This window comes from Salvelinus fontinalis, chromosome 10 (genome assembly GCF_029448725.1).
Source record: "Salvelinus fontinalis isolate EN_2023a chromosome 10, ASM2944872v1, whole genome shotgun sequence".
In the NCBI taxonomy this organism is placed as follows: Eukaryota; Metazoa; Chordata; class Actinopteri; order Salmoniformes; family Salmonidae; genus Salvelinus; species Salvelinus fontinalis.
Window position 1 is genome coordinate 29,819,510 of NC_074674.1, and position 13,346 is coordinate 29,832,855.

The window sequence follows — 13,346 nt, forward strand, 5'->3', positions numbered from 1 at the left end:
CTGGCTTCATGAGGAACAGACATATTTCTAACAATGTCAGACTAGTATTAGACATACTTGACTACTCAGACCTAATAACTGAGGATAGCTTCATATTATTTTTTGATTTTAATAAAGCATTTGACACAGTAGAGCATCAGTTTCTCTTCCACTCCCTTGAGAGACTTGGCTTTGGGGATTTTTTCTGTAAGGCTATTAAGACTCTCTATGCAAATGGTAACAGCTCTATCAAATTGAAATATGGTACCTCACCTAGATTTGAGTTAAAGAGAGGACTTAGGCAAGGTTGTCCTATCTCCCCGTACCTGTTTGTATTAATCACCCAACTTCTTGCAAATTCTTTAAAAAATAGTCCTGTACAAGGTATTTCCATAGCTGGTAAAGAAATTATTATAAGCCAGCTGGCTGATGATACTACACTTTTTCTGAAAGACGCTAACCAAATTCCCATATCGATCAATGTGATACAATCCTTTTCCAAAGCGTCTGGTCTATACCTTAACATGAATAAATGTGAACTCATAGCTGTCAAAGATTGTGTGACACCTTCATATTATGGTATTCCAGTAAAAGAAGAACTTACATATTTAGGCATAACCATTACAAAGGATCAGAAGTCTAGAGGCTTGCTAAATTTTAACCCTCTTATTAAAAATACCCAGAAGAAGCTAAATCAATGGCTACAGAGGGACTTATCTTTAAAAGGTAGAGTCCTAATAACCAAGGCCGAAGGTATCTCTAGACTAACATATGGCGCTCTATCTTTATATCTTGACAGTAAAATAAGCAAGGAGATAGACCAGATGCTTTTCAACTTTCTTTGGAGAAACCGTACTCATTACATTAGGAAAACTTTTTTAATGAACACTTATGATAATGGTGGACTTTACTACTTTAAATAATACTTTTAAGATCAATTGGATAAAACAATTCCTAGGAAGACCCACTTCTATCTGGAATTTTATTCCTCATCATATCTTCTCTACTTTTGGTGGCCTTAACTTCATGTTGTTTTGCAATTATAATATTGAAAAAAATTCCAGTGAAACTTTCTGTCATGTTCTGACCATAGTTCTTGTGTGTTTTACTTGTTTTAGTGTTGGTCAGGACGTGAGCTGGGTGGGCATTCTATGTTGTGTGTCTAGTTTGTCTGTTTCTATGTTTGGCCTAATATGGTTCTCAATCAGAGGCAGGTGTTTTGTGTTGTCTCTGATTGGGAATCATATTTAGGTGGCTTGTTTTGTGTTGGGATTTTGTGGGTGGTTGTTTCCTGTCTTTGTGTTCATTGCACCAGAGAGGACTGTTTTGGTTTGCCACGTTTGTTATTTTTGTATTTGTAAGTGTTCACTGTTTTCGTCTATTAAACATGTTGAGCACTGGCTACGCTGCGTGTTGGTCCGATCCCTGCTACACCTCCTCTTCTCGTGAAGAGGAGGAAGGCTGCCGTTACAGAACCACCCACCAAACTCGAACCAAGCAGCGTAGTAACGGGCAGCAGCAGCAGCGATTTCATGATTCTTGGAATTGGGAGGACGAGTTGGATGGAAAAGGACCCTGGGCAGAGCCAGGGGAATATCGCAGCCCCAAATCTGAGCTGGAGGCAGCGAAAGTGGAGAGGCGGCGTTTTGAGAAGCTAGCTCGGCAGCGTGAGCAGGATCTGGGTTATACCAATTGGGAGGAAATAGACAGGTGGTCGATCGACCCAGGGAGAGTGCCGGAGCCCGCCTGGGATTCCATGGAGCAATGTGCAGAGGGATACCTGCGAATGAGGTTAGCACGACGCGGTAGGAAGCCCAAGAAGAAACCCCCAAAATGTATTGGGTGGGGGCTAAAGGGGAGTGTAGCTGGGTCAAGTAGGAGACTTGAGCCAACTCCCCCTACCTACCGTAAGGAGCCAAGGATGGAACCAGAGCCGGTGAGGGCGGTATTGGAGGTGAGCGAAGTAGAGACTGTGAAGGATCTAATGGGGAAATTGGAGGAGAGAGAAATGAGGGATTTGCTGGTTTGGTGCATGAGGCACGATGTCCACTTTCTGCTTTTCATCGGCAGGTTTTCTTGTCATGGTCCTTAATTTATAAACACAATTTTTCTCCACAAAGATATTATATATGGAATAATCGGGATATATTGTATAAAAATACTTCTTTGTTTTTAGAATATTGGTTCCGAAATAATATCCTATTGGTGAGCCAACTGGTAAATGCAGAGGGTCTTTTACTCAGTTATAAGGAATTCTTATCACTTTACAAGGTCCCTGTAACACCTAAAGATTTTGCAATTGTTTTAGACGCCATTCCCTCAGGTGTTGCTCTGTTATTCAGGAACGTGTCAAGACCTGACCCTCAGAGCCTACCTTCTATTGACCCTGTTGACTCATCAGTAGGAAAGATTTGTTTCTCTTTTGGTCCATTCAACAACAGAGCGATACAAACCTTGTTTCAGCAGGAAAAACCTTATGTCATGCCTTATTGGAATGGATTTATTGATAATATCTGTTGTGAAAAAGTTTGGATGTTGCAACACACATACCTACTTGTTAACAAAATTAAGGAAGTTTCCTTTAACATTTTTCATAAATATTATCCTGCCAACCACTATATGAAGAAGTTTAAGGAAAACATAAACTTAAATTGCTCCTTTTGTAATGACCAGCCAGAAACAGTGTTGCATCTTTTTTTTTTGGCATTGTATTCATGTAAGAAAACTGTGACAGGACATTTATGAAGATTTTACACTATTGTGGAGAGATGTACTGCTTGGATTCTTTACATACGATAGAAATAAGCAGAACATTTTTATGTAATTAATTTCATTATTCTTTTGGCCAAATTTCATATACACAAATGTAAATTTACTAACAAAAAAACACATTTTCTTACCCTACAAAAATAAATTGAACTGTATTTTAAGACTGTTAAATACTCTACTAACAAAAAAGCTGTTAGAATTGTAAGTGTATGTATGTCCCTTAAGGTCCTTGTGTAATGTGATATTGTACCCCCTAGCTCGATTGTCCATTATATATTTTTTATTTTATTTCACCTTTATTTATATATAATAATAATAGTAATATAATAATAATTAATAATAATAGTATATATAATCTATATATACTTGTGTTCCCTTATGTACTTTCTGTATCGATTTGTTGTTAATAAAAAAATACAAATAAAAAAAAGACTGTCAAACCTCAGATGGGCAAAATAAAGTGGGCGGGGTCAAACGTGGGCCGAATCGCACACTGCAGTCAGCCCGTACTTGGAGAATGTCTCGCTTCTACTAGGCCAGTTTTCTGCTCCGTCACGTGATATTCCGGATGGGCTCTCGATTCAAATCCGGGTTGAAACGAAGTGACTTGAGAAAAAATGGCCGAGAAGAAGAAAGGTGAGAAACAAACTAGCCACAAATATTTGAAATAGAATACATAGGTTAAATATATTGATCTAGGTAACTATCCACAAATAGTCTTTAATCTGACTGAAAATATAAAATACTGGCACGCAAACTGCATGCGTTTGCCTTTCTTTACGTTAATGCACTTGAACGCTGCCCTTCAGAAAGTTAACTAGCATGTGCAAAATGTTATGCTAGCTAAAAATCGCAGTTAGTAAACGTTAGCTAGATAGATAGAAAGAACTCGGTGTGAAATGCACATCAGCGTGCCTCGTTTGCAAGTCACCACGCCTGCTATTCAGGGACTTAGTCCCAGTTGCTAGCAGCTGTAACGGTAGTTGGCTAACGTACCTTCCACTGCCCCTGGGTGTGTTGGTCGGTAGTTAGCTAATCAAATCAAATGTATTTATATAGCCCTTCTTACATCAGCTGATATCTCAAAGTGCTGTACAGAAACCCAGCCTAAAACCCCAAACAGCAAGCAATGCAGGTGTAGAAGCAGTGTGTACTAGCTTAGTAGTTCAGTAGCTGGTTAGCCTAACACATTTACTACTAACTACGACACACACATTGGGTCCATTCAATAACTTGGTTATATAATATTTGGCATTATGCCTTCCTGGTATGTCTTACTGTGCCATTACTGAGGTCTCTTATAGGGGATAGTGAAGGCCATGTTATGGGACTCTGCCTACTTTCTTGTCCAATCTTGTAGTATTACTAACCACTTATTTTTGTTATTCGATGAGGTTTAACAGCGGTTGGCATCAAATGTTGCATTACCGCTACCTACTAGACTGGAGTATAACTCCCTTATAGAAAATAAATCCACACAACCCACCACCCTTCTCCACTATTTACATCTATCTAGTCCTACCTCAGGCCAACAGTCTGAAAGGACGGGACACCACCACACCCTGTAACTCTTCTGACATCAAGTCTCACACACCCAAATACCTCTCTGCAGCTGCCACCACAACCTCAATTTTCCCAGCAACTCCCATTCCATCCCGGTAGTACAGTTGACACCATTGCTATAAACACAAAATATCCAATCTTACTGAAGCATATATCACTTGTTGGTCTATCCCTCTGTACTGGTACATATCTACTACTCCCACCACTCCTCTCAGGATCCCTTGACCCATCTTCCTCTACTTTCTTCACTGCCTCAGCATATGACAACTTCTGCACTACTCTAACCCTGGAAACCTCAACCTGCCTCTATCACACTGGACATTTCTGTTTTTTCTTTATTTTTACTATTTTCTACATTGTAGAATAATAGTGAAGACATCAAAACTATGAAATAACACATACGGAATCATGTAGTAACCTGGACTGCAGAGTAATGGAAAAGCAGCCAAAAAGTGCTTAGCATATGTGGGAACTCCTTCAAGACAGTTGGAAAAGCATTCCAGGTGAGGCTGGTTGAGAGAAGGCCAAGAGTGTGCAAAGCAAAGTCAATAAGTCAAGGCAAAGGGTGGCTATTTGAAAAATCTCAATTATAAAATATATTTGGATTTTAACACTTTTGGTTATTACATGATTCCAAACGTGTTATTTCATAGTATTGATGTCTTCACTCTTATTCTACAATGTAGAAAATAGTAAAAAGAAAAACAAACCCTGGAATGAGTAGGTGTTCTAAAACCTTTGACTGGTAGTGATTATATCCTAACTTCACTTTGTCGGGCAAGGACATCAACATCGAAACTCAAAAGGACAGACAACGTCTCTTCTGTTTCACCACTCACCCAACCCTGTCTGCGTCGCTCCAATCGACACCGGGAATCTTCCCCTTCAGTTGGTTAACTTTCACATTTACCGCTTCCCCAGTAATCACTCCTTTCAATGGTGCCCTTTTCTTGAGAGCAAAACAAATCACATCTCTTATTCCCCATTCATTTAACGCGAACAGCCTGCTCCCTCTGACCAGCAGAAACGCAAAAAAATTATCACAAGATCACTTCTGGTTACCTTTACTGATTCTACAGCACCCAACTCTGTTTTCACCCATCCTGAAACCACACATGGATCAGCCAAAAGGCAAGGGTCCACTTTTTCCAAACATTTCACTCCTACCAGACTCATCTTTATCCTGACTCTCGGTGCAAGCCTCGGGCTCCGAGAACTCCAAGAACTACCCCCTCCGACACTTTGCCCTGAATCACTTCCATTTCTCTTCCTGTCTTCGATCCGGTGTACAGCACACTCTGCTTACACTTTCTACCATTCTTATTTAAAAAAAACTCCCTTTTTCCTGCACTTTAACCGATTCAAGCTCACCCTCTTCCTCCCTCTCTCTCCGACTTCCTCTGCCTCTCTTTTCCAACAGTCTTGAAGGAGTTCCCACATATGCTGAGCACTTGTTGAGTGCTTTTCCTTCACTCTGTGGTCCAACTCATCTCAATTGGGTTGAGGTCGGGTGATTTGTGGAGACAAGGTCATCTGATGCAGCACTCCATCACTCCTTCTTGGTCAAATAGCCCTTACACAGCCTGGAGGTGTGTTTTGGGTCATTGTCCTGTTGAAAAACAAGCACAAACCAGATGGGATGGTGTCTCGCTGCAGAATGCTGTGGTAGCCATGCTGGTTAAGTATGCTTTGAATTCTAAATAAATCACAGACATTGTCACCAGCAAAGCACCATCACACCACCACCTCCATGCTTCGTGGTGGGAATCACACATGCAGAGATCATCCATTCACCTACTCTGCGTCTCACAAAGACACGGCAGTTGGAACCAAACATATCCAATTTAGACTCATCAGACCAAAGGACAGATTTCCACCGGTCCAATGTCCATTGCTCGTGTTTCTTGGCCCAAGCTAGTCTCTTCTTATTATTGGTGTCCTTTAGTAGTTTCTTTACAGCAATTCAACCTAACTCTAATGAACTTATCCTCTGCAGCAGAGGTAACTCTGGGTCTTCCTTTCCTCTGGTGGTCCTCATGAGAGCCAGTTTCATCCTAGCACTTGATGGTTTTTGCCACTGCAGTTGAATAAACTTTCAAAGTTCTTGCTTATTTCAGCTGTTCTTGCCATAATATTGACTTGGTGTTTTACCAAATAGGCTATCTTCTGTATACCACTCCTATCTTGTCACAACACAACTGATTGGCTCAAACGCATTAAGAGGAAAATAAATTCCACAAATGAACTTTTAAGAAGGCACACCTGTTAATTGGGGCGGCAGGGTAGCCTAGTGGTTAGAGCGTTGGGCTAGTAACCGAAAGGTTGCAAGTTGAAATCCCCGAGCTGACAAGGTACAAATCTGTCGTTTTGCCCCTGAACAAGGCAGTTAACCCACTGTTCCTAGGCTGTCATTGAAAATAAGAATTTGTTCTTAACTGACTTGCCTAGTTAAATAAAGGTCAAATAAATAAATAATTGAAATGCATTCCAGGTGCATTCATGAAACTGGCTGAGAGCTGGCAAAGTGTGGCTACTTTGAAGAATTTCAAATATAAAATACATTTTGATTTGTTCAACACTTTTTTTGGTTACTACATGTTATTACTACTACTACATGTTATTATTGCATGTTATTGTTGTTACTACTATGTTTTTTCATAGTTTTGATGTCTTCAATATTATTCTACAATGTAGAATGTAGTAAAAATAAAATCCATGGATCCCGAACAATGCTGAGCCAATTGTGCTCCGCCCTATGGGTCTCCCGGTCACGGCCGGTTGTGACACAGCCTGGGATTAAACCCGGGTCTGTAGTGATGCCTCAAGCCCTGTGCTGCAGAGCCTTAGTCCACTGCGCCACTCGGGAGGCCTTATTTATATGTTTTTTTTAAGTAGTGCACTGGGCCTTTACTAGTCCTGTATTAGCAGACCGATATCGCTGTCTGTAGCGCAGGCAATTTTTTACAATTATATTTATTTGTCAAATGACAGCCAAGCATCAATGATCCTTTGGCCTTTGCATGCCTCCGAAAGGCGCCGCAATTGCGTCACACCCTCCATACGGAGCCTCCGACCACATTTTCAGATCAAGCATAAATTGGCTTTTAGGGTAGGAATGTCACAAGAATCCCGGATAGCACTGACCTTAAAACAAACAAGGCCAATTCCATAAAACGAAACTAAAGTGTTTCACTATCAATGGTATGCATCAAAAAGGATTGTGTCTGCCAGGTCAGTGTGTTTGATCTTGAGACAGACCAAATCTCTTGACTGCTGAGCTGATCACAAGTCTGTCTGACTGAAAGTGAAATTGATGGCCATCTGGTCTCTCTAGGCTGGTCTATTTTAGGCCTCTATTTTCAAGTGTCCAGAAGCCTGGATTTGTAAAGGTCAATGTAGTCTACTTTCTGGCATCAGACGCAGCATAAGATGCACACTGTATTTCAGTGTCCTGCAAGGTCATGTGAGCCAAGGACAATCGAGGGTATGACTTTGAAATCAATGTAATAATTGGCTATATCAAATTACAACTAGATACAGTTACATGGTGGTGGGTCTGACTCTTTTTTTGTGTGTGATTTGTTCTTCTAGATAAGAGTGAGGAGGTGGTAGAGTATCTTCTAGATAAGAGTGAAGAGGTGGTAGACTATGCCAAGAAACAGAGATGGTGGAACAAAATTTTTGGCAAGAACTCTGGGCCAGTAGCAGAGAAGTATGATGTTGCCACCCAGCTTGCCATTGGTGGAGTGTCTGGCTGGTGAGTCAATCAGTCCTGATTGTGTAATATGAATAAATAATAAATGGACAAGCCATGTGAATCTGCTGTGGTGTTCTACAATTTTAACCATTTATGACTTGGCAGGTCTCTGTTTAATAGCTGTTTTTCCTCTTAGGTGTGCTGGGTATTTGTTCCAGAAAGTTGGAAAGCTGGCGGCTTCAGCAGTGGGTGGAGGCTTCTTTTTGCTTCAGGTAAGGTGTGACTTCTTACGCTCTGCATCAATTTATTTTGTGTTTGAATATCCATAGTTCTAAATAACACCTGGCTGACTTATTTACCTACATTTAACACATATTTGACACTCATGTTTCACATTAGGACACATGGAAGTGTGTTATGGCTCAACCCCAGTCACATTGCCATTATTGGTGTGTGATTCATTTCCTTCTAGATTGCCAACCACACAGGGTACATCAAAGTGGACTGGAAGAGAGTGGAGCGTGATGTAAACAAGGCCAAGAAGCAGCTGAAGTTGAATACAGAAAAGCCCAGTAAGGAAGTCAGGACAAAAGTGGATGAGGTAAGGGGTCATCATGGTCTACTATAAAATGGTGGATGTTTCCTATCTGATTCAAGTCTTATGATCTCTTTGGTGTTGTGATTTTAGCATTTCAAATATGCTCATGACTAATGGTATGATGTTGAAGCTATCCACACCTTTTTACTCCAGAGTATAAAAGAGAACAATGTCAAATATATGGAAGCCCGTTCCTGCCACCCAAAAAATAAAATCTGACTGAGTTGTGAGATAGTAAGTCATAACTGAAATAATATGTCATTATTATAAGTAGGATTGTCATGATGCCAGTGTCGTGATATTACGACACCAGATTTTACATTGCAAAAAGAAAACAACATGAATTAGACTAACTCAATGGTCCTACTTTATTTAAAAATGTTGGTGCTTTAGTTTGCAAAATAAACAAATGTGACTCTGGGTGACAACATAACGCTGTTTGTTTCTAACATTTTTCCTTTTTCTCTCGAGAAATTGAATATGTTTCATGTTTTATTTCCTTGCCACGATACTTCGTATCGCAATACTTGTATCGTGGCAAGCAAACAAAACATGAAACATTTAATTTCTCGAGGAAAAAAGTGATAACCTTAATTATGAGATAGTAAGTCGCTCATGAAACGGGCATCAACTCACAACATGATACAAACCTTAAATAAAAACATATGGGCTGCATGGTGTGAACTATAGGCTCCATTGATGAGAAAGTAGGGAAAAAAATTGCGCCCGGTTCCTTGCCTCGTGCTGCACAGCTGTCCTCTCATCAAGCGATCATATTTTCACCCATCAGACTATTCTCAATTTAATCTTGTCATTACTAATATGTAAAATTTGTTTAGATTTAGAATGGTCCATTATCAAATGGGTAGGGGCAGGGGAAAAGTGACATGTCATCTGTATGCACACACATTGCAAATGAAGGCTGTGCGCTTTCCTGTGGGTCTGCTTTGTAGGCTACTTTGGTTTTACAGTGTTTACAATGTTCTTAATATGAGCAGTTGAGGAGTAAATATAAGAACACTAATTTCACTCCATGCATAAACCAACCACTGTTTGAGGAGCATGCTCTCGCTGCCCGACAGGTGATATTCCTGTTTGAGGAGCATGCTCTCGCTGCCCAACAGGTGATATTCCTGTTTGAGGAGCATGCTCTCGCTGCCCGACAGGTGATATTCCTGTTTGAGGAGCATGCTCTCGCTGCCCGACAGGTGATATTCCTGTTTGAGGAGCATGCTCTCGCTGCCCGACAGGTGATATTCCTGTTTGAGGAGCATGCTCTCGCTGCCCGACAGGTGATATTCCTGTTTGAGGAGCATGCTCTCGCTGCCCGACAGGTGATATTCCTGTTTGAGGAGCATGCTCTCGCTGCCCGACAGGTGATATTCCGCCCCAAACTCTGTATGCCATGGGCTCTTCAACCCTGTTCCTGCATCTACCCAGTGCTTAATTAGGGCTAGTGAAATCTGTTCGGGAACATCAATAGTGACATGTTTACGCAACAAAACATATTTCACTACACTGTTGACAGCCCTTCTGCGCGCTCAAGAAAGGAATTAAAGGAGAGCAGATGGAAATGCATGTTGGTGAGATATTCTGTATAGCTGAAGGTAATGTGTCAATCAATTAATTCTTAAAATAAATAAAAAATCCCTATTTAGTAGGCTATTCAAAATCAAATACAAATTCACTAATTCTAGGCTAACTTTAAGTCGCACTGCAAAATCAATAAATCAAGTGCATGGCCTAGGGTTATAGGTTCTCTCCCAGACTCATGGATAGACATGTTGGAGCGTAGCATAAGGTAACCAGTCCATCCAATATGCATAATAATACAGTCCACACTCAAAGGCCACTACTCAAATCTGTTTAATTTTGGAGTATAAGCTAGACCAATTATGTACTAAAGACATCTTAAATCAGTTTTGTTTTGTTTTTCTGCCATGCGTAATATGTGGTAGGCTATGTATTGTATAATGGCACAGTCATAACTTTAACGTTTTGCATTTTCGGGCTTGGGCTCATAAGGAACGGGCTTCCATACTAAGAACAATGCTTATCATAACTCTGCTAAACTTAACCATGCATTGGTGTTTTTCTTTTTACCAGGTGCAGACATTTGTGAAGAAGAATATTGTCCTCACGGGAGGTTTTGCTGGGGGATTTCTGCTGGGCTTGGCCTCCTAAATCTACAAATTCATCTCTTTATTTAATATTGTGTCAAATACAAGGCTGAAAAAAAGCTTAAACCTAACCAGCTATCTAGATATGCAAGTAGACTACATATCAATAATATGTAAAACTGTAACTCATAGGCTTGATGTGTGTTTTTGGGCTTATGGGAATGTGTCCATTTGAAAACACAGCTATTTAAAATACTATGTTTATCATTGAGGCTTATGCATGACCTGTCTTACTATTTAATTTATTATTACATTTTCCTATGCATTATTCTGGTGTAATACAGTACTTATTTGAGATATGGTTTGAAATCCACCAAAATATGTCTATCTGGATACATGTAAATGCATTCTGTCAGATGGAACTGGAGCGAAGCCATTTTAACTTGTTTTCCCTCATTTGGGATTTGTTTAGTAATATCCTTCATATTATAAATTGTTAAGATCATGGTTGTATGTGTGTTTATGTTCCTTCAAACCAAAGGGTCTCAGAGTTACAAACAAATACATGTATGAGTAAGTACTGTACAAGGGGACTAAGAGGCTGCAGTAACACAAGTTTGAATGGTATTACAGACATGATATTTTCTTACCTAAAATTCCAAAGTGTAATTCAAGGACAATCATGGTGTGTGCATATTAATCATCCCCAATAGTAGTGACTTATTTACCAGTGGATGAGGATGCGTGTCAAGTTCTTACTTGAGACCAGGGAGTTAGAAAGCCAGACTGGACATATCTGGCTTTCTAAATCCATGCTTGAGACTGAGGTCTGAGTAAGATTTGTTTGTAAGTACAGATTGTGTTGATTAATGTTGCATGATCAAAAGCTGCCGCACAGCATACAAGATTCCAGTGTACTTACAGATGACTAAGGACAATTATGGAATGTACTGTAATACATGGAACATATCAATAAGCCTTTGTAGAGAACATATGTGATGAGGTAATGCACTGATAGGAATGCAAGTTTGCTACAATTATTTCTCCCAATGTTTCTCCTCCTCAATGCAACCCTTACCCAATTACTTAGCAAAGTGTAAAATGTGCTGTTCAAAAGCTTCATAGTATTTTTTTCACTGTTTAAAATTCTATATTTTGTTACAAACAAAATGTAAAAATTATGGGAGAAGTAATAAAAAAGTGAACTGTCTCTTTAGAATGATTTTGTTTGCCATAGTTTCACAGAAAATACAGCTATAGTAAGGTGTGCAACTTTGTTCTAGAAGTGGGGGGACAACTTGGTGGAGGGTCTGGAGGCACTCCCATTTTTTGGGGGCATCTAAAGCTAATTTACTGCAGTTCTACACAATCTAATATGGCCCTTCTATCATCACTATTTGGAACAACAAAGTAAGCAAAAATGCTGTCATCAAGCTAGGTAAGAGATCATTAAATATGTTTAAGTGATTGATAAGACTGAACTAGATCAATAATGAATATTGTGTTGCACCTTTAACCAATAGCCTAACAAATGAACAACTCTTACAAATAAAGTACGACTTTTTATTATCAAATTTCAGCCAGCCAGCCTGAGCCATCTGCATGCCCGACCCCCACCAGTCTAGTCAATAACTAAGCTCTCCCCCCAACACTTCCTTCCCATCTTTTTTTGTTTGTTTATGTCTCAAGGAAAGGTTTGGAAAACAAGTTTTATAAAAACAGCTACACATTAACACACAAACAGTACACCCTCCATATAATTCATAGGCCTAATAGTACTCTAGAGCTTTTTTTACTTGCACACAATTTAGCTGGGTCACCCTGTCCCTAGGGGTCCATGGCCCTGCAACACCCCAACCCAACACACCCTACTCAGCTTGAGGATCTTAGTTAAACATTCATTATTGGTTTCAGGTGTTAGGCCAAGGCCAAAGTGATAAAAAATAGTATGGCAGACACCCAGGGCCAAGATTGAGCAGCCCAGCAGCTAGGGATTGCCAAAATAGGTATCTCCCCTGACGTGAGCATGTTTTCAATACAGACTCCTTTTGTCGTACTGTTTTCCATAAGGCATCCAGACCTTATGAAAGTTGCACAGTATACCCTTAACTAGATTTGATTAATTACAAGATTATCTGCATAACTTGATATTTCTTCCATCCATTGTGGGAGGATAACCAACCTTCCAATTAATGGCAATGCATTTCTTAGCCACTGTAAATGCTAGGTTACACAGTTTTTTTCTGACAAGTCTCCAGTATCAACATTTCCAAGCAAACAAAAACAGGGAGAATCTATAGACATGTTAAGACAGAACATACTCTTTGCCAGAATTCAGCCAGCCTTCACAAGAACATAACATATGCAATTATGTCCCCTTTTGTGTTTTACACCTCCAACAGAGGAAGTACATTTCTGAGTGATGATATTCAGTTTCACTGGCATATAGTACTTTCTATGGATGGTCTTAAACTGCAGTAATTTATGTCTGAGATTATATGAACATGACTGGGCATTCTAACATATCTGTATCCATTCATCATCATCAATAGTCTCCCAGGTCTTCCTCACATTTCTGTATGACAAGTTTTGTGCCATCGGGAAAAGCCTCTATCAACGC

The 13,346-nt window shown here is 39.9% G+C and overlaps 1 protein-coding gene across 1 annotated transcript; it reads left to right on the top strand.

Annotated features, from left to right (window-relative positions):
• Positions 1–3,275: 3,275 nt before the first annotated feature.
• Positions 3,276–11,936, top strand: LOC129863980 (FUN14 domain-containing protein 1A-like). The gene is made up of 5 exons (XM_055936474.1): positions 3,276–3,384; positions 7,903–8,068; positions 8,205–8,280; positions 8,481–8,609; positions 10,713–11,936. The coding sequence occupies exons 1-5, from the start codon at positions 3,366–3,368 to the stop codon at positions 10,788–10,790; spliced, it is 468 nt and encodes a 155-aa protein (XP_055792449.1). The 5' UTR covers positions 3,276–3,365; the 3' UTR covers positions 10,791–11,936.
• The last annotated feature ends 1,410 nt before the right edge of the window (positions 11,937–13,346 follow it).

Excerpts from the sequence above, each read along its gene's own strand:
- LOC129863980 (XM_055936474.1), top strand. Across the intron at positions 8,281-8,480 it reads GAGGCTTCTTTTTGCTTCAG|ATTGCCAACCACACAGGGTA; the intron begins GTAAGGTGTGAC and ends ATTTCCTTCTAG. Across the intron at positions 8,610-10,712 it reads TCAGGACAAAAGTGGATGAG|GTGCAGACATTTGTGAAGAA; the intron begins GTAAGGGGTCAT and ends TCTTTTTACCAG.